General features: G+C 40.4%; 1 protein-coding gene across 1 annotated transcript in view; it reads left to right on the forward strand.

Annotated features, from left to right (window-relative positions):
- LOC145446714 (putative chitinase 10) overlaps nt 1-25,607 on the forward strand; it is a 36,650-nt gene extending 11,043 nt beyond the window's left edge. The window contains exons 9-31 of the mRNA XM_080325066.1: nt 6,116-6,173; nt 6,276-6,433; nt 6,517-6,672; nt 7,428-7,556; nt 7,860-7,981; nt 8,914-9,046; nt 9,116-9,192; nt 9,262-9,370; nt 10,164-10,274; nt 10,342-10,454; nt 11,568-11,871; nt 14,704-14,778; nt 14,850-14,907; nt 15,792-15,943; nt 16,178-16,333; nt 21,359-21,487; nt 21,636-21,760; nt 23,112-23,241; nt 23,304-23,380; nt 23,460-23,568; nt 23,658-23,768; nt 24,268-24,370; nt 24,907-25,607. Coding sequence (XP_080181192.1) covers nt 6,116-6,173; nt 6,276-6,433; nt 6,517-6,672; nt 7,428-7,556; nt 7,860-7,981; nt 8,914-9,046; nt 9,116-9,192; nt 9,262-9,370; nt 10,164-10,274; nt 10,342-10,454; nt 11,568-11,871; nt 14,704-14,778; nt 14,850-14,907; nt 15,792-15,943; nt 16,178-16,333; nt 21,359-21,487; nt 21,636-21,760; nt 23,112-23,241; nt 23,304-23,380; nt 23,460-23,568; nt 23,658-23,768; nt 24,268-24,370; nt 24,907-25,412 — 3,201 coding nt within the window. The 3' untranslated portion in view covers nt 25,413-25,607. The remainder of the gene's footprint in view (nt 1-6,115; nt 6,174-6,275; nt 6,434-6,516; nt 6,673-7,427; nt 7,557-7,859; nt 7,982-8,913; nt 9,047-9,115; nt 9,193-9,261; nt 9,371-10,163; nt 10,275-10,341; nt 10,455-11,567; nt 11,872-14,703; nt 14,779-14,849; nt 14,908-15,791; nt 15,944-16,177; nt 16,334-21,358; nt 21,488-21,635; nt 21,761-23,111; nt 23,242-23,303; nt 23,381-23,459; nt 23,569-23,657; nt 23,769-24,267; nt 24,371-24,906) is intronic.
- The last annotated feature ends 528 nt before the right edge of the window (nt 25,608-26,135 follow it).

The following is a 26,135-nucleotide window of genomic DNA, read 5'->3' on the forward strand; positions in this document are numbered from 1 at the left end:
GGCTGGAGCGTATTTTCGGAATGACAATATGGAGCTCGACCCTGGTTAGGTACTGACTCGTTTTGGGTTGTGAATCCTATTTTTTTCGCGATACTTTTTACAGTATTTTATAACTAGTATTTGCAAAATACAGATTTTGTCGAGATGCGTGTATTGTCTACTGCAGGGGTTCTCAACCCACGGCCTGCAGGCGATTATTTTGCGGCTCGCGATATCTTACAATAGGAACGCAATTACTACTGGCACAGTATCGTTATGGAAGACCGATGTATCGAAGAACAGTTGTGACGAAGCGTAGAACCTTAAAATGATACCACGATAGTTTCTTCTGGGGTTGTACTGCCTGATTTGGGAGAAAACGTTGCTAGATGGCTTTCAAGCCCACCAATCCATATTTCGAGGCATTGTTAAATTTGCAGAATACGTTACAGACGCATTGCTCATAATTGCTTGGAATATCGCTAAACCAAAAATCTGTTGGAGAAGGTGTGACTTCAATTAAACTTTAACGTACTGTGCTACTTAAGGATAGCATTGGACGAATCCACCGACTACACACACGTGGCATAGCAAATTATCCAAGTGCGTTTTATCAGACTGGACATATTTCCAGTCGAAATGCAAACGTGGGAAGGGGACCAGTGAAAAAAACATCAACTTTACAAAGCCGACTTCTGTAACTATTGGTGTAGGGCTCCAGCCATGGAAGGAGAAGAGTTGATTGGTTTGCTCAGAAATGATCCCGAACGCCTGACTTCTCATATCACAGAGCTCAAAGTGCTATTGGCCTGTGTAACGAAACAGTTACCGTAATTTTATACTTGCTCGCTCACGCATTGTAACAGAGAGTTTGGTTCTCTTGTGGAAGGGTTTGAAGCAGGGATATCTAGAACTAGGAGTTCTAGATATCCCTGGGTTGAAGGTGCAAATACCGACTTGGCAACGTATGCGATGCACGCTCCATGAAGGGATTTACTTGCGCCACTGGAAGTTAGGTATTCTCACAAAAAACAGTATAACTGCAATGTTTCATAATGCATAAAACTGTACTAAATGCCCTTATAAGACTGGTAAATGGGCTATAGTAGCCTAAATTGAATAGCAGCCCACAAATACACGGTGATAATGTTCTGCGGCCCGCAGCCTCTTTCGCTGTTAAAATGCGGCCCGTTATGCGTGGGAAGTTGAGAACCAGGGCCGTAACAGCACTTCGTCAGCCCCCCCAAAAAACGTTGGTCTTGGGCCCCCCATATGGTGATAAACCGAACTTCTGGGGGGCTTCGCACCCCAGACCCCCCTCTGGCTTTGCGCTGTTTATCGCTACTTGTCGTCTTCATTGGGTGTCCTTTTCGGGAGTCAGCTTTTCTCGCCTAAACGCGCGAAACGCGAGAAAATTTTATAGTTTGTAACTGAAATCGGTTAATATGATCGGGAATTGCACATGCATATATATATCGCTATCAATTTTATCCTCTCTCTGCTCCTCACGTAATCTGATTTACTGGGAGAGCTGAGTGAGGTGTGTTTGAAAAGGTAGGTCCCCTTGATAATAATTAAACATCTCCGGGTGTATCCCCGTTGGCAGGAACGAAACGGCACTTCGTCAAGCCCCCGCCCCCCCCCAAATACAAAATAAAAAACTTGAAGTCAAGGGCTCCCATAGGGTGATAAACTGTTCGCTTTTGTCACGAAATTATAATTGTACTACCAAGTGAGCCACTTAAAATCGCGCATTGCGAGAAAACTTTTCGACAAAGTTGCATAAATTTTCAAAAAATACTCTATAATTTATGCTAATTCACAAAATAATTTTGGGCCCCCTTCGAGCTCGCCCCCCCCCCAAATTGGGGGGTTTGGGGTGCGGCAGTTACGGCCCTGTTGAGAACCCCTAGTCTATTGTCTAGGACCGACGTGGTTGAAGGTGACGTTTCGTGAGGAGAATTTATAGGCTACAACTTCGAAACATTTTCGCGCTACGCGCGATTGCAGGTTGCCAGATTTCTTGATTATTGGGTACCCTTCAAAAAATAATACGTATGATTTATCGTATCGAGTATTTTGGCGTCGGCAATTGCTACGCCACGACTCACCAAGACATATGACGTTTATGGCTATTTAACATGCGACTCCGTGGAGTGTGCCAGAACGATCGGCAGCGAGAAAACCTTGGCCGAAAAGACTGCCCTCATGCTGACCGAAAATTTCAATATCTATACAGATTTTTAATTGTCCGTGGGCTCCTAAAGGGTTGGCGCCGAATGTTCCTGTCCTGTCAATCTGAACCCCAAGATACAAATGCCGTCGCCCCGCAAGGGTAAAAATATTTGCCAGTGAGGAAATACTAATTTGAAATCGTATGCGCCTTTTGGTTTATTACGTTTGCACAATTTCAATGGCAGGGATGGCATGAACCTATGTAAAGTTCAGATGCGCGTGAATTCCAACCCTACATTTCAGTGAAGTGATGTGTTATTGTACATTGTTCAGGAACTGGTACACGCTAGCGACGACTCAGGCCACAATGCTGAAGTACATGCTGGCTTGCAAGGGAATATAAACTTACGCCTTAACGGCCAAGGCCAGACCGGACAATGTATTCGGCGTCTTGGTATATTGATATTGAGCACAGCGTAACACGGGTTTCTATACTCTATTCCCCCTTTAACATGTTATACCGCAGCCAACACCCCAATCGGAGGGATTTCGTTTTTATGATACAGTAAACATCAAATGAAGATGGATCCCGTAGGCTACGCCTGTTAGATCTTTTACATTATAGACAACGACGTATTCTTCACATCAATTTCATTGATTGGTTAAATATGCATCATTGACTGACTATGCCTTACCTGCATGTAGCGTATTTTTCTCTTGATTTGGTGTGATTGCGGGTCAAGCTCGCAATAGATAGTCACTTAATATTCACTTTTGTAACAAAGCAAGTAAAATTTCTGCGACTGATGGTAAGGTACGTACTCGTTTAGTGTTGAGTTTTTATGCTGCCAGCGCCATGCATAGAGTGACCCAAAGTTGAAATGCACAGAATTTCAACGACATATATTATAATCAATGTTCCCTCTAAGCTGCGCACGTGCGCAAATGCGCAGTGCTGACTCGGTCTCCGCGCACAGAAAATCCAAGTTGCGCACAAAAAATCCGATGTGAGGACCATTTTTCTAGTGGTTACGCACTGTTGTCCAGAGGTCTGCACAGTGTGTTGGTGAGTGTGCGCAGACTCGTCAACAATTAGAGGGAACATTGATTATAATAATGTGAAAAATTGTAATAGATGGAAATGGTCCACAGTGCAGAACCTACCAAGGTTCATTTGTGAAGGTGAACCTCTAAATTTCTGAGGTTCACATACAGAACGCGAACGAAAACATGGTATGCATATGCGCAGATCGTGTGTATGTGTACCATGAGTCGGTGTATATGCCGTAAAAACATCAAAGACAAAAATAAACTACGTCCTTTCCTTTCCGCATTTACACTATCCATATTCAATATCTTTTGACAAAGCAGACAGTAGGATTACCATATTTTGGAATCAGGAAAGTTCATCAAATCATATACGATCGACCGCGAAAGGATCATCGCTCTATCAAATATGTAGGACCTGAACGGAGGAACAGTATCTCTCCGGCTATCCGACAGTCGACGGGCATGTCCGCATTTAAATCGAAATATAACCAGTTTATACTAAATGAATATTACTCCGTCCTCAAGATTACCGGACCACGACCTTACCTATCGATATCGCCTTCCCTGTCATGCCATGCATCCCATTATTTGTCGGTTTCTTTTCTATAATATCTTCTTTTGCTTTTCCTTCAGTGTGCATGCATCGTCTTTACATCGCCTAGGCCAGGTGGATGTCTGATTACAAAGACTACTCCAAGTCGTTTCGACACCTTTCTATCCTTTCATTGTATCGCAATTTTTGTGGTGTATTGAACTGATAAAAATTGCTAATAAACCGAACTAAACTGAGATTGATATTATGGGATTATTATAGCATTTAATTGTTCCAGGGTTCCAGCTGATACATTTGTTGACGTTTAAAAGTCAACAAGTAGTCCAGCATTTGTGACATAATTTACCCTGCGTCGTCGCTAGTTTAGGGTTACTATATTTTTGGAAATCAAATTCCGGACGCTCTTTAGCGCCACTAGCGGATTTCGAAATGAGGTATGAGCGCATTGTGGATCAATATGACGTCACACAAGCTACGCTTTGTCTATTAACGAGAGGTGGTCACGATCCGGTTCAGGAGTTATGTAGATGTGTGTTGCAGGTTGTAACCAGGGCCGAAGCCATATTATTCATCCCCTCCTTCCCGAATAAACACTGATCTTGAGCCCATCGATGCAACTTCTGGGACTTACTATATGCATTTGGTTTCTATATACATCTGGTCGTTATATGATTTGAATGAATTATGACAATAATATTGGTTCTTCCATATATTACTATATAAGTTGATCCTCTCTCCGCACACATGATCGGAGTTAGCGGTAAAGCTGGTGGAGGATGAGGACTTCTCAAAATGCAAGGAGCATAATTGTACATCGTTAAGTCATGTCCAAACGGCCTAAACCCACTCTATGAATATACCGTTATCTTGTAATTGCGATAACAATTAGACTCAATTCTGTAACTGAATTTTATTTATTTATTTATTTATTCCAAGTACTAAGAAGAACATATCTCATGACCACAGTGATGTTGTTTGTTGTTTTGTTTCATTTTATATGTTACAATAATATTACCACCGTGTACATGGGTCAAAAATTGTCTGATCACACTGTTAACTATGATAACCGTCCTTCACTAGTGTTGCTGTCTTTTATTTACTTTTGTTTATTTCGTTACTCTTTGCGGTGCTACTCGACTGAGAGAAGAAATTGATTCCTAATATTATTAATACTGCCAATATGCTTGGGTGACTCCGGCCTAGAAGACTTCGGTTATATCGGGTCTCCCAGTCTATACCATGTAAAATATAGTAGGAAAATTAAAAAAATGTATACTATTGGACGTGAATTGTTTGTGGACATTGCCTTCACTATATTTCATGGTTGACGAATAAAAGAATTCTCTCTCTCTCGTAGTTTTGCGAAGGTGGTTGTCCCTATATTAAAACCAATATATGTGATACTAAATCGTGCGAAGCGCGAAGAAAAATTTTATGTAGCATAAATCTGCCCAAAATAATATTGGTCATGTTGATTTAGGAAAAACTTTTGAGCTTACTTCAAAATTCCGGACATTTAGGCATATTTTAGAAATTCCTCCCAGACGCAGTTTTAACAGTGAAATTCCGGACATGTCCGGGAAATTCCGGACATATGGCAACCCTACGCTATAGTTATCGTGAACATTATTTTATTATTTCACTGAACTGTAGGTAGGGTTTGAATTAGCAATATGACGTGATAGGTTCACGTTCGCGTTCACATATAGAATATTGCGGCAAACAATACGTTCATGTTGCCATTTCCAAAGGTTCGCGTTCACGCTAACATGGTCCATAGCCTACTACTCGAGTAGAAGTTTAGATCCTTTCCACTTGAGTAATATCACCAGTAGATATAATAGTCCATGCATAGTTTGCAGCACGTTGCAGAGTCTAAAGCACGCAGTTTGAGAGCATGACTATTTTATTATATATGACATCGTTCAAACCAGGATAGGTAAGGTACGGATTGACCCATGGATATGTTAGTTTTCTCGTTTATCACCAAGTGGCAGTGACGTAAATGGGTTCATCAATATCCAGATCGAAACCTGTTTGCGAGGAATTACAAAAGGTAACGAAGGAACTTGAAAGAAATCGTCAAACAAGTATATAACTGACTTTACGGATCTCATCAAACGTTGATGACCTGTCGCAAAATCGATAGCCTATAACTTTATTTACTTTATATCGTTGTTAAAAGTTTCGTTTTTCTATAAAGGGGCGATCGGCGAGCGCTGAAACTTCACAATAGTGGCAACAAGTCTGATCGCTACATAAAGTTAACGAAGACTGACGTCTACCGATAAAGGTAGGATATCAATCCGTTTCAACTTCAAGTGAAACTTATCGTTTATCTTACGCAATTAATTCCAGATGAGGATTCTCTTGGCATCGCTTCTTGCGGTGACGTGCTTTTTATCGTCTGCACAAGGTACAGAATATACTGAATATACATCAGACCATTGTTTTTTATTGTGTTAATTTTTTATGTACTTCAAAAATTGTGTTCATCTTACTATTTAAATCCATTTAGGCGAAGCCGTGCCACACGGGCAGAATTTCGTGTGCTATTATACAAACTGGGCTCAATACCGCCCGGGAAAAGGAAGGTTCCTCGGAGCAGAGCATGTCGATCCTTTTCTGTGCACTCACATCGTTTTCTCTTTCATCGAGATTGGAAGCGATAGCAAGGTCAGTGCAGGATTTCAAACACGCTAATCAAGAACTTACTGCGCCACCTATAGTAAAGCCTCTTTCGACCGCGTCTCTTACAGCTGAAATTACGGGAGTGGAATGACGAGCAAACAATCGCTAACCTTCTGACCCTAAAGAGCACTAACCCTAGTCTTCTACTCACCGCAGCCGTTGGGGGCTGGAATTTCGGCACTGCAGAATTCACTAAAGTATGCGAGACGGAGGGAGCCATGCGGGTATGTCAAAAATACGGTGCTACATGCGGGAGTAACTTATTTAAATTATTACACTCAACCGCTCCGACTACTTTGATTCCATGATTAGTGAGATTCTATTTTGTGCCTGGTAGCCATGTTGTCGTTTATGGCTTTTTTGGGCCGGATTCGCGCAGAATACAACCGTAGAATTCCTGATTATATGCTATGAATATATGTACTATGTTTTATTTTGCTTCCAGTTTCGAATAAAATAACGGGAAATTTTAGTAGTATATAAGCAGAACAACTCGGCTGGCTATACGTGCGTACAAGTGTTCAACTGGTCAGCGTCTGCAATCATGGCAGAACTGACCCTTGTGATAATTGAGGAAAATGTTATTGCTGCTGCAAAACTACCTCCCAAATACACCTGGAATGCTTCCTTAATACATCGAAGGATAATAGAGATATAAATTGTGCTAGCTGGTATGCTTCAATGTTACGGATACCAGTGCATTCTACACGGCCACTGATACCATAATATGCTTGATTTTCTAGAACACGAAATAATGACTAAATTCACGAATAAAGATAGGATATAAATATCTATTCAACAGGCGTTTACCAATAACATACTCAACAGGACGAATTTATTGATAATATATGGGTAAATTTACGTATATTTTTAACGCGAATCGAAGAATTAGGATTAGCTATTTTATTTGAATTTCTGCATGATTACACTCCGATCTGAATTATTAAAATATGCAATCGTTTATTTATGTAACAAACAGGACTTTGCTCAAGACGCCGTCGTATTCCTGAAAAGATATGGCTTCGACGGGCTTGACATGGATTGGGAATATCCCGGAAGCAGAGGATCGCCAGCTGTGGATAAGCAAAGATTTACGCGGCTGTTGGAAGTGAGATGACGTATTTGTTATCGTGTAGTGCCATGCTCGATATCTAACAACAACTTAACTTAAACTGTTATGTCGAAGGGAGGGGATCTAGCTCTTTCGCGTATAATTTTTCAAAAACATATATATTGACAAGGGTTAATATTCAGAAGTAATAGGGAATAGACTTGTAATTGGCTTGGCAAATATCATTTTTTGCGTCGTAAATCTCATGATGGAACGTTCTGTCGATGCGCGACGTGACATTGGGGAAATTAGCGATTGCGATGCTGGAGAGCTTCGACTGTACGGGTGTGAATTTCGCAGATATTGAAAGAAACCTTCGAAGCAGCTAGGTCAACGCAAACGCCGCGATTACTTCTGACTGCGGCTGTCGCTGCTGGTCAACCCACTATCGATGCGGGATATGAAATCGACAAAGTTTGCGGGTACGTTTTGGCATATCATTTAGGTGGAGACAAGAGTAGCATTTGGAAACAGTCGAAGAGTTGATAGGACTCAATAAAAACGTCTGTGAATGTCGCAATGCAAGCCATCCTTACCGTCCAGGGCTCTAGGCGTATTCAGCGAAGGTTAAAACCAAGCACCCTGAAACTGTAGATTTGCATGAATACAATATAGCCCAGTGGTTCTCAACCCTTTCTTATAGCGCGCACCACTTCGAGGTTCTGTGATTTTGCTGCGTAGCAAAAAATTCACGAAAAACTTAACTTCACTCTAAATGTAAATAGAATTATTAACATAGGCGGATTAGCAAATAAGTCAGCCTGGAAATTTCTAAACAAATGCCGCCCACGAGCTAATCCGCCCCTGATTATTATTCATAACACACACATTCACACACCAACAAGGCAAAAATTAATTTTACGATTCCACCTGTTTCTCCTCTACAAGCTGATTTGGACGAGTGCAACGGAGTCGACTGAAGTTTAAAAGTATTTAACTATGCATTCGATCAAGACATTTCTTACATTTGGAAAAATTCGTTAGCGATTCGTGAAAACTGTAATTTTGCTTAAAAGAGAAATGCATTTACTGCGTACCAGCTGAAATGACTTCGCGTTCCACTATTGATGCCCGTACCGGTTAAGCGCCACTGATATAGCCCAAAGGCTACAGTTTAGGTGACAGGCTACCAAAGTAAACATGCACTCTATAAGATACTCCTGAAGTTAGTTGAATCATGGTTGGAGTTACCAAACCATGGATAAATTTTCTCAGTAATAATGAAATTGTATCGAACCTATGGATTGCACAGCACTGGTAGGCATACCAATGCCTCTTGCAACGAAACTAATCATGTCGACAGAATGTACTTGGTTTAAATAGACTGATAACGAATAATCTTTTTTTGCAATAGACTCCTGGATTTGGTTCACCTGATGGCCTATGACCTTCATGGAGCATGGGAAACGAGCACCGATCATAATGCAGCAGTATATTCTGTGGGAGGTGTATACAGCGACGGTGCGGACGAGAAAAACTTTTATGTGGCAAGTGCACGGTTTCTGCACTTCGGTAATGCAGAGTTTTGCTTATCTTTTTGTTTCGCACGCCGTTAGAAATACGCTTTGGAGTATTGGCTCAACAACGGATGTTCCAACGATAAAATGGTGTTGGGGATTCCAACTTACGGAAGGTGAACTATCTCTGCTAATTCATATAACTTGTTGCAGTGCATAATTTTAATACTATTCTTATATTGCAGAGGATATACGCTCACGAGCCCCAGTCAATATGGCTATGGAGCTGCTGCATCGGGAGCCGCGACAGCTGGGACGTATACCAGAGAAGCGGGCTTCCTCTCCTTTTATGAAGTTAGATGAAAATTTAGTGTCAGACACCCCACGATTATGAGCGCAGACGTAGCTTTGAGCATATGGACAATTGGACATTGAACTAACAATAGATTACTAACCTACGGGCCGTTGGTTAGTAATCTATAAAATTGAACAGTCTAATTATAATTACGACGGATTAGTGAATCCATGCAGCTTGAGTCAGATTATGGCGTAAAAGGCGACCTTTAAATGTCTATTCCATAAACACGTAACCAGCCAGCGAAAAATAGGACTTGATGGGGCTAATTTCGCCTCCTCATTTATCAGATATCAATTTATTACCGGAATTCAGTTTTTATTTTTATTTTGTGAATTAGAAGTTGAGTTTCGTGGTAAATTTCGTTGAGAGGAATTGTTTCACGTCGTGTATCTGGCGGTATCGCTATGCTAAATTGCCCGTATCTGTCCGTAATATAGAATTCCACGCTCACGTGTAGTGATTTTTAGACCGACCAAGGTAGACTCTTTAACACCATACCGTCTGTGTCGGTGCCTTTGCCCGGCTCCTCCTAGCCACGCAAGCTGCGCATGCGCAGTGCGCATTCGGTGCTTAACACCGGCCTAGAATTGAAAGTGAGCCCTTCTCTGCGTCCGTAATCTGAAAATCATGAACAAAACGTTCAGGTCTGGCATAGATGATCATTTAAGTCGAAACAGCCGGATAAACAAATTAAACGTTGCACTCGTGAGACACTATGTCGCTACGGTTACTGATGGCCTAATCCGGTGTCAGTGACAAACGCTTGATAGATATTCCGACGATTTTCAGATCTGCGATATGACCGGAATCAACATCTACAATGACAAGACAGCCTCTCCAGTTCTGGTGTCCAACGACCAATGGATCGGGTACGATAACGTAACATCCGTCATCGAAAAAGTAGGTTTCAGGAACTTGCATGTCATGGGGCGTGATAAAATGTCTAAGTCTCCGCTACTCTTGACAGACCAAGCTTCTGCAAAGTTACAATCTCGCTGGCGCAATGATCTGGGCCCTCGACCTCGACGACTTTGGTGGTTTCTGCGAAAGCACAGGGAAGCGGAAATACGTGTTGTCGAAGTAAGGGAAATACAGTCAACCTTACACGGAATTGCAAACAGACAGTTAATTTGATTCGTTCCAATAATGTAAATACGATCGCCAAGGACTTTCTATATCAGGGGTCACCAACGCGGTGCCCACGGGCCCCAGGTAGTCCGCGAGGACCAGACGAGTAGCCCGCGAGCCTGTTCTAAAGTAGATCGAATAGCAGCACTTACCAGTGAGCTTTTATTTATTTAGATTAATAAAAACATGTAACTTACAAATGGCAATACATATATATAAACACTAAGAATGGTATCCTCAATTACAATTAGTAAGACACCAACCCACCATGTAATCGAATCACAAGACTGAGGATACGGCACGCTGCCTATACCGGCGACATCATGGATTGCCATCCACGGTCTTCTTAAAATGGCGGTGGGTTCTGTTATGGTAGCTCGACGTACAGGGCAATGCCAAAGGAGTTAACAACATTACAACTTACGCAAAATTACCAATGACACAACAAATATAGGTGCAATGTTCGATAATGTATTCATTGCCGGGATACACGGGCTCTTTCGGCAGGTTATCATGACAATTTCTTTCGCAAAAGTGATGCAAGCATATCCAAAAACTACTTTTTATTTTTCAAAATCCAAATTGTGAAAAGTATGTAATTCTGCCTTAAAATGTTACCTTGGTGTGGAAGTAGTCAGCAAACATAATTACTTGAGTTAGAGATACAAGTATGTATACCTACTTGAGTAAATGGAAAATTTAGAAGTACCACGTTACTGACCAATTGACTATCTCGACATGGCATAGTAGTATGATTTGGTTCATTTTAGTGCGGCGAATGAGTAAGTTCGGCTACCAATTGAATTTGTTACAGCCGATATGCATGGCTTCAGCTACACAGTAGAAAAGACACTTCCATGATTGAGTTCTAGTAGTCGCTACAACTGTAACTGTCAAGCACACTGCACAGTGCGCACCCACTCAATCCTTCGTGGTAACCACATGCCCTATATTTTCTTTCCTAATAACTCATGCAGATCTTACGAAGTATGATAGCATTGCCTCACAGTGTCAAGATAATTATACGTTACGGCTACGTCATATATATTCCATTTTTCGAAACAGCGCAATAAAGGGACAGCTGCATACTTCTGGCAACGGGGTATCTCCATCAACAACAACCACTACAACAGTCGGAAATGGAGTCACATCTTCTTCCACGACTAAAGCAACTACTGGTACCACAACAACTACTACCACTACAGCTGGTTCATCTTCCGGCAATATTTGCGCGACCCAAGGCGATGGATATCACACTGACCCAGAGGACCCCAACAAATACCATCAGTGCAATGGCGCTCAACATTGGGAGTTCAATTGCGGAGCCGGCCTGGTGTTCGACGACACCATAAATGCATGCACATATCCTTGAATCTATTGGCTTGTTAGAATCGGAAATATACATGTATATAACTGCTGTTTAATTGGTTGTTTTGGCATTATACATCGCACGTGATTATGAGTGTCAGTGGAGGAAGAAACAAATCAATAAATAATTCGACAAAATGTGTGCAGTATTGAGCTTTCATATAGCGGGGTGGATTTCAGCAATCAGCGATGCCTTTTAATTTGCTGCCGTGACGGCTGCCGTGCGAAGATTGCTGCCTTGATCACATGAGTGAATTTTTTGAAGCTGAAATGGATATCACACTATGTCAATTTTTGTTCAGGAGGGTAATAACAAATTGACACGTCTGTCGATTTTCACTAAATAACAAATTTAATACTGGAGCTTGCAACTTGGTAGAAAATGAAAAATCAGTGGGTACTTCAGAACACGCGAAGCTGATGATTTATTCCGTAGTTGAGGTCGCTCTAACAAGGCGGCACAGAATTCTCTCTCGCCCATATCACAACTGAAACACTTATCTTGAAAATGTTTGCGGATAAATTGTGGCTCTATTTCATTGCTGAGAATATTCTCACATGCAGTCATCGTGTTGGCCATGTATAGATAGCATACATTTCAAATTCTCGTGATCTCCTTCTCTCTCTCTTTGGCCCTCTCTATCTCTTTTCATCTCCACGTAAGTCTTGTGTAAGGATAAAATATCCGTTCCATTCCCCTGGTTCCCCCATGGTTCCCCCTGGTCCTATACAAGGGGAATCGATTTGTGCGCTTGAATGCGAGTTGAGTATAAATTGTACTGATTCGGTACATATAGCATAAGTATATTGATTTTTTTTCCGAAATCACCTCATTTTGCCATAGATATAGAATTATTGGTCACCGCAAGTGAAGTGGCGATTGATCATGCGAGCGAGTTGCATAGCACCTACAGCAATATATATAGGACGACGTCAAATCCAAGATACCAAGGGTGTCCAGTCCAGTCTACCCACAATACCAAGTAGCTTTGCATCACATAAAATGATTGCGAAATCCATCAGTTCTTATAGAAAAAAAGTCATTGGACTTTTGGTCATGAGGACAGTATAGCAATGCTATTGTTTTCGTATAAGATTGTGCATTTTCGTTTCACAAAGACTACATATATTTTATTTTTCATCGCCCATAATACTTTAATTGGCTTTTCCGTAGAAATGTGTCCAATCATTTAGATTTGATACAGTTAGAATGGAGTTATTTAAATCACTGAGTAATTTTTTTTCTAGGCCGAAGTTTCAAATTGCGAGCGGCAATTTATCTAGAAATTTTGATATTTTAGTGAAGACGAGATATCATGTCCAGTGGCGCTGCTAAATAGGCATATCGCACGCTGAGTAGTGCAAAGCAGTTATTGCAACCTTGCTCACACGTAAAAATTTATAATTGTATACATATGATCATAATCTGAATTCGACGAAAGCCTGGCATAAAGTTCAATGAAATATTTACTTGGAATAATGATCGGAGTTAGGACTGCACAGCAGGCCAGTGACCTTACATGAATCGTCAACACGTCAAATGCCCGTAAGATCCGTGCCGCATATCCATTACTATAAATTAAGGCGATGTTTGCTGTTGAATTTATGTCGTGTCGTTAAATTATTGACGTTTCTTCGCCACATTTCATGTTCGGACAAGCCCAAAAATAGACTGCGAAACCGATGGGCTGGTCCGAAATTGGAATGTGCAGCACATATAGTAGGAAGCACGTTACAGTAAATAGAGGATTCTTAATTTGTGCTGCAACGTAAAGTCATTATAAGGAAACACTCATCCTCTCCCCACATGTGTATTTTTCCCATGACGAGCGTTCATGATAATCAGGTAAACTTGTGTCATTGTTATGCCAACGTCCCTCCCTTTCAATTTTAAGGAATCTGAATGCTGAGGTAATTTTCAAGCATACATATACGGAACAAGTTGTTGATTGTGATAACACCACCCGATAAGTGATGGAATAAGTCTAATCGTTGTTTGCGAACAAATGACGTGACTGCAATACTGTGATTCTTCACAAAGACCGAAGAAATCTGTGTGATATCACAAACAACAATATTTTGTAATTACATCACAATAGTGGTCCGGGAGAAAAATATTGTAACAACGAAACATTTTCGTATACACCGGGCATAAATTATGTTATATATACGTTAATGATACAAATCTCTCCTTTATAATTCATTGTGTGAGGGTGAACGCACAGCATACAGCGTTCTATTGTAAAGGCAGTAGTCGAGGCCTACAGGGTCGACGCCGCGACGAGAATAGAGACTTGGTGTGGGGACATGTGAGCCCCCGGATGAAAAGGCTTAAAACCCAAAAAAATGTTTATAGGATGGTGATGGTGGTGTCCGCGAAGATAATCGCTGATCGCGAAAGCGATTGTTATGGACGTGCAATGTTGACAAATTCTGCCTTTAAACCTTAGTTCAGACTCGTCTTTTCCTGGCCAATGTTTGCAAATACTGTTTCGTGTGGGCTCACGGTAACTGGTACCGAAAGGACTCATTTTATTGGTCATACGCTAAGCCAACGACACCTTTATAAATCGATGAGTTACATTGTCCAATGTCCTCATGTCCGCGAAACAGCCGATTGCAACAACGTTACGGAAACATTTATGTTTAAATGTAAGTTTAATGCATCGTGAAACTCTATAAAATTATTGACTCATTAAAGTTTAATCGCTTGTCTCGTCACGACGCTGTGAAAACAAAAATGACAACTTCAAATGTAACTTCCCGATTTTATGCTTTTTAATGATCCGAGACTTTCCATAAATGCAGCAGTTTTCAATTCAGATGTTCATAACGTTTGCGGTATAGCAGCAAGAGTTTGAATGCTGTACGACCATATCGAAAAAGAAGTCCATTCACAAATAGCAAGGTATGTGGTGTGACTATGGTGTTTATAAACCCTTGTATTCGAGTTAGTATTCGTAATTTTGCGTTTAACAGATGAGGAACGTGATTCCATCCCTGCTTGCAGTCACGCTGTTCGTGATATCCGCGCAAGGTATGAAGCAGCCGAAAACTGTAATAACTAGGGCAAGTTTTTGTTGCACTAAAAAACTGAGAAAGTTGCATTTGTTTTTTTAATTTTAACAAAAGTTGCAGAAGTTGCATTTTGACCACATTTTGCTCGGTTGACTAAAAAAAAAGACAATTTTCCGGCTCAGCTCCCGAAATACCCGTAAAAGCGTTATTTCGGTGCTGATTTACGGTGTTTCAGTCGAATTTGGCCGTGTATTTCACCGAAATCGAAAATACTTTCATGAAAAACCGAAAAAGTTGCAAAAATTTGCAAAAAGTTGCATGAAAAAAATGGACAAAAGCTGCAAAAAGTTTCACTATAAGATTCCTTTAACGGGCTTAAAACAGAATTCCACATCTAACGAGTATTTAGGAAGCTGCCGGAAGCTGTAAAAAAAAAGTTGCAAAAGTTGCAAAAACTTGCCCTAGTCATAACCAAGAATCGTATCGGGTTATCATGCATCTCGAGTCTGTGCATTACAACCCAGAACCCACTACACTTTGATTTTCGGGTGCGATTCGGAGTCAAAACCTGTTGACGAAATGCCGCACCTACCCAATACCCATTTAGATATTACACTGACATTGTAACGCATGGTTTGTTTCTGTAAAGTATGCACTTGACTCAGTGCAGCACTCGCCCCGTGTATATGTATGTATATCTGTTTGCAATCATTAAAATGTTATACTTCATGTGGATTAAACAATATTCAACTCAAAGCGATAATGACTTTATGTGACACACTGGCTCTTTTCAATTCTGAAATATACACTTCGTCTATACATTTCGTCAATTCATTTCAAGTGTTTTGTCAATTACGACTTTAAGTCTGTACACTAGCTCACCGAATTCTCGTACCCCTATAGGTGTGGAGCACGGGAAAAATTTCGTATGTTATTACACAAACTGGGCGCAATACCGTCCGGGCATCGGGAAATTCAAAGAGGCAAGCAACATCGACCCATACCTATGCACACACATTGTTTACTCCTTCATCGAGATAAACTCGGCAAATGAGGTGGGGTTTTGATATCAACATATATTAATAAAAAGTTAAAAATAAACTGTGTATAAAACTCTGTATAATTAGTTATTTTGTTGAACAATAATGCTTAATAAATTTAATGGGGTATCGCATTACTGTACGATTCCAAGGAAACACATTCGCTTCTGAAGAGTTTGCCGTCAATACATGTAGGCAACCTCATGATGTAGAACTCCCAAATTCAAAGGCAAAATACAAAATTTGTAGCTTTCACTTCGGGAGTGGAACGGCGACCAGCTGATTGCCGATCTCATCACTTTGAAACAAAGCAATCCAGACCTACTGATCACGGCTGCTGTTGGCGGCTGGAATTTCGGCACAGTGCCGTTTACAAGAGTGTGCGAGACTGAAGCAAAAATGGAGGTGAGAGCATTGGTCTATTTTCCTCCGGTATGAATCGAGTCTAACGGCTAGTAGCATTATTGCTGTTGCATTCTCCGCCGTTTAAACGGCGGAAGCAATCGAAATACTCTACACACATCCCTCAACTATGTATGGGGATAGGCGACTCCAAGGTAGTGCATAACTTTGTCAGGAAAGAAAAGAAAAAGGCGTCCGGAAATCCACTCAAGTGACGAACTACAGAGTCTGGTATTATGAACCCTCTGATTTTCAGTACTCTGCGACAACAATAAAAATAATTCAACAAAAATATAAATGCGAAATGCGAAATATATCTAAAGGTATACCGAATTAAAATGTGGTTCCGTTCCGAAACTATCGGAACTATATTGGCGAGTATATACTATAGATAGTCCGCGTCTTCGTCAGTGCGATAGAGGTGGTCGAAGTAATCAGCGTTGCTACTCAAGTAGAAGTAAAAATAACACCGTGAATTTCTACTCAATTGCAAGTAGAAGTAGCAGTTTCCAAGACTGGAAGTAAATAAGATCTGAACAGTATACTCAAGTAAGTTTCAAAACATAGATTTAGTCGATGAATCGCATGACACTTTCGGATTAACAAAATGCATCTTCTTTCACCAACTTCACAATTTTACGGATGAGCGTTGTATTCAGAGGTGGTCAAAGTAGTCAAGAAAGCTACTCAAGTAGAAGTAGAAGTAGCGACGGAAAAATCTACTCAAGTACGAGTAAAAGTACTTTTTTCATGAGCAACTTAAAACTACTTGAAGTAGAAGTAGAATTTACCGACTTTAAATCTACTCAAGTAAGTATGTAGTTGTGAAAACGATCGTAATTCGTTCGCATGGACTGTCAAAAGCTGCAAATAGAGCTACGCGAAAGGTATAGCGAGCTTGATTGATATTGATTTTTGATGCATCCAAGGTGTCAATTTTTGACAGAATAAGCAGTTGTCCACATCATGGGATGTAAATGATACCATTCCTATGGAAATACGACACTAATCCTTTGTTTACTCGAACACCCCGTTTTAGAGAATATCATGGCATGGTACCCTTCTCCATATAATAAATCCCCATATCAGACGACGAGCAATACAGAGAAGTTATGTAAGATACGGCTTTAACACTTTGCGCGATTGGTATACGTTAATTAGAAATATGGCAGATCTTAAATATGCCATGTAGTGTATAGCTTTATTTTCGGAAAATATGAGGCATTACTACACTTGCTTTTATACTTCAACATGTATGTTTTCCTAACAAAAGAACTGAAACTATAATTAGAACTCAACGTATAATACTCGTAATTAAAAAACATACAAATACTACTTCTAAAAAGCGGAAAATATATTTCATGTCTTTTGTCCAGAAAGTTTCAACGGCTGGTCTGCTAAAACAGGTCTAACGTTAAACAAGTCCACTTTTCCAGATTAGGACACGTCATGGGTTGCTAGGTATAATAGGTTATTGCTAGATTGCGAAACGATAGTTTCAAACTTTATGGAGGGCCATACTTACTGTGATGAAATATTTGGTATAGGTGATCATGCGGCGTGAACGGAACCAACCCGGTATCTAAATTATATTCAGCGATACTTTCGTTAAAACATATTTGTCACTCCAAATCTAACTGTGCGCTAAGCGCAACGAAAATTATGGGTATTACTTGACTTTTATGAAAATTATATGTTGGTACTACGTGAAAACAACCCCAAAATTCCTCAGCCTGTCTTTCTTATTAGGGTATTAAACTGCTTCTACTTGACAAACTGAAAATAGCGAAAAGTAAGTGAGTAGTTCACAAAATATTACGAAGTAGAAGTAGCGAAAAAAATATCTACTTGAGTAAGTACCAGAAGTAGAGGAAAACTACTTGAGTACCTCGATAAAGTAGAAGCACTTCGTTACTGACCATCTCTGGTTGTATCTAGGGTTGCATTGAAGCAGAAATCAATTAGAAAACAAACATGTTTAAAACAAGGCCCTTGTTTAAAACTTTTTTAAAGGCCATGACGTCGCAAATATTCAATTGTGACGACATAGTGGATTAAAAAATACCTCCTATGGCGAAAGAGGTTTCCAACCTCTGTCATATAAGGACCGAGAATGTCCTTAAACAGCATTAAATCATCATGCTACATTTTTATGGTCGGCGGCATCATCATCGGAACATTCATTCCGTACCAGTGCTCTATATATGCGCACTATAGCGGTACAACCGTCTATTTCGAGGTTACCAACCATCCCATTTCTTATACGTCGGCTATATCGGGTAATATTCGTCCGTAGGCTCATACAACATGTTTTTTGGAAAGTATTTACGCAATTATGGCATAATTATACAACTTACAAAAAAAATTATTTCTTTTAATAGGCCCTTGTTCAAAATTCTGTTTAAAAAATGTTTTAAACCGAGTGTTTAAAAAACAAATTTGTTTTAAATACAACCCTAATTGTATCCAGTGACCATTTGAAGAGCTCCTGTAGTGTAGCAGTGGTCTACATTGTACGTACATCGTATGTCCTGTCACTGTCATTCTGCTTGTATGCACGTGGCTTATTATAAATTTTACTTCGCACTGTATTCGCGTTCATTGGGCATTGCCGTCATTATTTTAATACCAACCAAGTATGCTGATGGCTCGAACAATCCTCAATGATATATCCTCAATAATAACACTGGTCAACACATATTTTTAGGCAGACAAAGATCGAGTGGTTTTGGGTGTTCTGAAGGGCACTGATTCCGAATATAACATTGTTTTTTTTTTCAAATTTGCTATATTTTTGGAGATAATCCATTGGGCTATTTTGACTAAAATCTTATATTTTCGCTGAATGAGCCAGATCAAAAATTGACTCAGTCATACTATAAAGTTCAGAAATTCATTCTACTTGTTATTTTGACACGCTGAAGACTGTTTTAAATCAAAATACATCAACAGAATTATATTTTGGGGTATCACATTTATCATAATCGGAGACTATCGCGGATATCATGTACATAAATAAACTTCAATAATGTATATAAGTATTTGGCTAATTACTCAAATAACGTTGCATTAATTGAATCAGTTTTATTTCAACCACCTATTTTAAATTCAAAATAATCAGTTGAAATATAATAAGAATGACTTATCTTGAAGCAAAATTGGTTCTTGTACTATTTTCGTTGGTAAGCAATTTAGAGCAGTTTTTCGAAAGATTCCAGCAATAGTCTGCCATAATATGTTCGTCGCATCTGCACTGATATCTTTGTTTTGTTGTTTTCATTTATTGGTGGAACCTTTCCCCTTTCTATTCCCTCTAATCAACAATATTATCAGAAAATATATCAAGATGACTGAACAGTAAGTGAGATTTAATGCTCATGTTTGCCACAAGGTTTCCATATGCATATGTCAATTCTCGGACCAACTGTTTTTGTGGTTGGGTGCTTTGTGATATTCCAAAAAGTTTTATGTAGGCTAATACATCCTAGAAAGGATTCCATGCAGTGAGCAGTCTGAGCACCTTTCTTATTATGAAATTGTAATCCTCAGGCCGTATTCGGATCTGAGATCCATCAAAGATTCCAGATTTAAGCCTCTCGCTTGTTATGGATTCCAGGTATACCCAATTTGTTGCCTTTACGAAAAATTATCCATTTACAAGTGAAAAGAGATGAGACGCATATGAGTGTTTTAGTTAAGATTTCCAGCGACAAACTTGATAGCTTGATACTCCTCTTTCATGACGGTTGACCGACCAATTGGTACAGGAGACAATATATTTCCATTGTGCAAAAGTACAATTTTTAGACTTGAAAAACTGCTTTTTTAACTAACAAAGTTCTCACATCAGGTTATATTAATATTGATGGAATAACTGAGAGCGACATGAGTGTTCATCATAGTCAATTATCTATTCAGGCAGAGTATAAAAGTAAAAAAATCTACGATTTACTTGCTACCAAGTGAAATATTCAAGGGTAAATACAGTGATTTTAAGCTTTTTTAGGGGTTTAAATATTTTCGTTTTTAGAGTTAATCTGGCAAGACTAATGTGATATTCGTAATCAGCAACCTTGAAAACCCCACAAACGTCTCCCAGATATATTTTTTTCATTTTATTGACTACTGTATTCGTCAGATAATATAATCCGATAAAGACTCATACAATGTACAATGCGATAAGACACAATGTGATGTAATGAACAGATATGAGGATGCCGAACGACCAGTTGCGGTATCTTAATCTGACTTCCATCTAGACCAGTGGTTCTCAACCCTTTTCGACTCATCACCCCCTTTCCAAGCTCCACACCGATCATCGCGCTCGAAATATTGGAAACCGAAAAATGGGCATACAAACTGTAATCACCGGCGATTTGACTAAAAAAGGTCAACTTTTCGGCTCGACCTCGGAATTACACCTTTACAGCTAAATTTTCGTGGGTTGACTAAAAGGAAGGTCATTTCACCGACTTGACTCCAATATAGCCGTTTTAACTCACCGTCGCCCCCTTAGTTATTTTCGCCCCCTATCGCCTACTTCGTTATCCCCCCTAGACCACTAAATCGCCCGGGGGGGGGGTGATATCGTCCACATTGGGAACCACTGAACTAGACCTAGTGCCCGATGTCACAGTTTTATTCGATGTTAATCTCTCTTCTGCGGTTCTTCATGCTCTTTCCACTCCTTGTGATTGCGCTCTGTAATCATCCGAGTCTTCTACTGGACTTTTTTGTCGCCGTGAGAACAGCGACGCGAGGGAAGAGGAGCCCAGATAAACCTATCGCCACCACTACGCTAACTCCCTCTTACTCAAAACAATTCAACTGGTCCTTAACAATAATCATCGGGCTAGTATCCCATGCAGTGATGAAAGTGTCTAACTATATACCATCTCACAACAACTGCAAAGTAAAAGGCAATGCTTGTTATTCCACGCTTTTCTTTCGCGCAACTGGAAGGAGAAATCTATTTTTAAAATTGAATCGAAACACAATTGCCCATAAACTGACTGAATAATACTCCAGGCATTCGCCGCGAACTCAGTTACGTTCCTGAGGAAGTGGGGATTCGATGGTCTCGACATGGATTGGGAATATCCCGGAAGCAGAGGCTCGCCACCCGAAGACAAGGAACGATTCACCGTGCTTTTGCAAGTAAGAAAGAGTGGCTAGCGCTTTCGTTTGTCTCAATCCAATTCAATTGCGAAATGTTGACGTTGTTAGCTTTATATATATATATATATATATATATTGGGCAATCGCGTTAGACATAGCCCGAACGCAAATTAATTTTCATTTACAGAAATTATTGGATGCGTACGAATCAGAGGCGGCAAACACAGGAAATGCAAGATTGATCTTGACAGCCGCTGTCGCTGCTGGCCAACCGACGATTGACGCGGGTTACGAAATTGCAGCTGTTTGCGAGTAAGTGTAGCATATATAGATTGAGGCCGACAGAGTCCATGTTTTGGACATTTACGACATGACTCTGACGAAAACGATTGCGCGATTAGCCTTTCTCGAAATTTTCCTTAAACTCAACCTTGTAAGAACGTACATTTGAACAAGTAATCAGCAACCTGCTGCTGCCGTGATCATTAAGGCGTAGCTGATTAGCCAATCAAGAACCGTGGTTTCGAGATTGCATGTCTTCTCGCCGTTCTATGGTCGGTGCCACACCCACTCTTCCGCAGCTTCTTTCAAACGGTTTGCCCGAAATCTTAACGACTTTCCTGTGAGCTTCTTTTAGGCTTATTGTTGTTTTTATCAATAATCTATAGAATGAGACATTACAACGGGGCATTTTCGAGATTTTCCAAATTTTGGACAATCCTAATGTACAAGTGCAACAACTACTCTGCCAGTGGCGTGCAGAATTCAATCTTGTATTTGGTGTCTTATTATGGAATAACTTATCGCATGAACTTCGTAATTTACCTTCTTTCGAGTTACAAAAAACAAGGTTTTGTCTCTCTGCTCCCGAGCTACCGCCAAATTGTATTTGTAATAGCCAGAACATTATCGACTTTTTTTATTCATTTAATTTCGAATTACTCTCCATGATGCTATAGTTTTCCCTACATCTGTGTCTTTGGTAGTCAATTCAATGCTTTGGATGTAACGACATGTCCAGTAATATGCTCCTGGCCTGGGTGGCTCGGCTTTGAGAAAACACTGTTATATCGACTCTTGCGTCTAGGGTTGCATTTAAAACAAACGATTGTTTTCAACAAAAGGCTTTAAAAAACGTTTTTTTTTCAAGTTGTAAAATTATGGCATAACTGTGTAAATATTTTGCAAAAAACGATGTTGCATGAGCCTACGGACAATTACCACTCAATATATTCGACGTCAATCGATATGGGTAGGTTCGAACCCTCAAAATAGTCGGTTCAACAGTTATACCACAGATATTACGTCAAAGGAGCTATATTTACGCTATATTTTCAATTGTCAATGTAAATCTACAATGACGTCACAAATGAATATTCGTGACGTCGTGGCTTTAAAAAACACATGTTGTAAACAAGGACCTTGCTTTAAACATGTTTGTTTTCAATTGATTTTTGTTTTAAACGCAACCCTACCTGTGACCGCAGAAACAACGCAGCTATATAGCTGGCTTGCATGTAGGGTAGGCATATGTCATATTTCATCTAATTGCATTTTTATAATGCGTGCTGTTATTTATTTGTTCGGTTGACAAATATAGATTCTCTCTCTCTCTCTGTTTTTCTTTGCGTATTTTATGTGACTTGGCGTGGTTCTTTTGTAGAAAATTAGACCTGGTCCACCTGATGGCCTACGACCTGCACGGTGCCTGGCAGAACATATCGGATCACAATGCCCCGGTATACGCGACAGGTGCGAACTACGGCAGTGCCGCCGAGAAAGACTTTACGGTGGTAAGTTGGCGGTGATATAAGGCTTTTGCACTTCTTCACATTAATCGAGTGACTCTTCGCAGAAATACGCCGTCGACTATTGGCTGGACAACGGATGCACTAAGGAAAAATTGGTTCTTGGAATCCCTACGTACGGGAGGTACGGTGCTAGTCTGCTAGAGCGACTATCCGTTTATACTCTCGTGCCAATGAGCAATATTCAATGCATTTGATTGCAGGGGATTCACTCTAACAAATGCCGCTGTCAGTGGTTATGGAAGTCCAGTATCGGGCGCGGCTACCGCTGGAACTTATACCAGAGAAGCGGGATTTCTTGCATACTACGAGGTCAGTAACGTATAGGAACCAATAAAATCATTGCCACGAAAAGGCTCTTATACGTACCGAACCTATAACACTAATCCTTTTCACTACAGATCTGTGATATGTCAGGAAACATCATCCACAACAGCGACGTTGCCGCTCCTGCACTGGTGTCCGGCGACCAATGGATCGGATATGACGACGAATCCTCCGTTAGAACAAAGGTTTGCTGTAACTACACTCAACCGAAAATGAGGACATGATAGATGCCAATAACAGGACGTTTAATAGAGCGGAGAAGAGCAGAGCGCCCGTGTATCACGACCATGAATATTGAATTTATTTTGGAAGATTGTACCTATTTGTACAGTCATTAGTCATTTAGTGTTATTCGCTAAGATACACTCTGTAATTTTGAAAGTATAGCTACATCTGCTTATTATGCAACACCTCGACAAAATCTACTGTTTGAATCTACTCCCTTGAGCTTTTGCAGACCTTTCATTTTCTATTTCTACTCGAACTAATTTTGACGTGCAATAAAAATTGATTCTTCTTCTCAAGTTTAAGTAAAAATTTACCGCATTACTTCTATTTCTACTTGAGTAACAGAGCTGACTACTTTGACCACCTCTGACAGGTTGGATCAAAATGACAATTTCTAGCCTAAGTGTAGATAGTACACTTATCGAATCAATATGTAACCCATGTGTGTCTATTCAGGTAGAGTTTTTGAAGCAATACGACCTCGCCGGAGCAATGATCTGGGCTCTTGACCTCGATGATTTCGCTGGCCAATGCTCGGGGAACAAGAAGTTTGCTTTGTCTAGGTCAGTCTGCGTGAAGCATGACTTTAGATGATTAGAATATTTAGAACTCAAACTATCGTACTTTCGCGTCGACTTATAATGACATTACACAAGCCTTCTCGATTGGCCCGAAGTTATACAGATAATATAATATAATAAACTTTTTGTGCGGGCTTCTGGCTTTAATGTATTGACTCTCGCAAGGGAAATCTACCCATTGTGAGTTGATTTTCGGAGGATTTCGAATAGAATTTTGAGAGATATTCATAACATGAGTCTGCTTTCTAAGCATGTCTTGTATACTTCCTTCGTAACCGCATTCATAAAATCATAGTAGCTCGAGGACTTTTTACGGGGTTCTCTTCATATCGAGAAGCTCTGCTAAGTTTTCAAGTACTGCATCGCCAATCATCACCAATTCGTCAAGCGCATTTATATAAGTCGCATTGGCAATCATATGGCAAACAATACGAGGTATTATACGACAAAATCAAATTTTGCACTCTTAAATAGGAGACGACTTGGTGCTACTTCTCATAATTCAATTTTGTACTCAGAGCTATCAAGGACGGACTACACGGTGGAGCATTGGGCGACGATAACCCTTGCTACCGAGTCGCCACAACCACCGCTGTGACATGGTGGCCGCCAGCGGTAGAACCTACCCCCGCTCCCTGGCAGCACACTTGCTTTTACGATGATTCCACCTGTGATTGCTCTGACGTGAGCACACACGCCCCTCAAACCACACCCAACAACCAGGGTGGCGACTCAACTACCACCACCACCACCACTACGGCTTTTCCATCAGGATCAACAACCAGCGCATCATCTTCCTCGGCCGCCACAACAACAACCGCTGCGACAACCACGACTACCGCTGCGTCAACCACGACTACCGCTGCGTCCGGTACTTTTACTTGCGAAGGCAAAGCCAACGGCCTCTACGCTGATCCAGAAAGCAACACATCCTACTACCAATGTTCGAACGGCTATACATACCCGAAGCAGTGCGCCACTGGAACCGTGTTCGTCAACGGCTCGTGCACCTGGCCATGAACTAGCCATGCGGCCTAATGTTGTTTTGATTTCAGCTGTAATTTCATTATCGCGATTCTTCATGCCACTCAGCGTATCAGCGCGTGGTTAAAAACTGGAATGCTATTCTGACAGAATGTTGTCTGGTTATCGAGGTTTTATCATGAGCGGAAACGCATTTGTCTGTACATTCAATAAAAATTCATTTTGAATCAATGTTGAACGCGTACCAGTGACCTGGGAAGCTCCGGGTTGAAAAGTTGAAAGCAGTCTGCACCGTAAGGATGTACTGTTGAGTGTAGAGCTGGGCAAAACGATTCAGGTACCTGTTGTAATGATTCGAGTCGAATAGTGAGACTCGATATTTTTCGAGTAACGAAAAGTTACGCCCGTCACACTTAAGAGTGCCATTTCGTCAACGAGAAATGCAGTTTCTATACTTTCCTTAGGGGGTGGGGCATAGAATTTCCTGCCAGTCGTAACCAGAGGTGGTCAATACTTATATACTTTTTTTGGGAGTACTCAAGAAACTTGTATACTCGCACTGCTTACTCCAGTGGTTATGTTTTCAGCCTATATACTCGCACTTTTACTAAAACACAGATTTACTTCCTTTTACACTTTAGCTCTTGTAAAGTAGAAAGTAGTTTCGAGATTCATTGGTGTCAATTTTGTGAATGAAATCATTATATCAAGTTTCCGAAATAACCCCTGCAAAGATCGTAGCAATTTAAATTTTCGTAA

Source organism: Botryllus schlosseri, chromosome 9, assembly GCF_051294905.1.
Source record: "Botryllus schlosseri isolate E-star chromosome 9, Bs_hap1, whole genome shotgun sequence".
In the NCBI taxonomy this organism is placed as follows: Eukaryota; Metazoa; Chordata; class Ascidiacea; order Stolidobranchia; family Styelidae; genus Botryllus; species Botryllus schlosseri.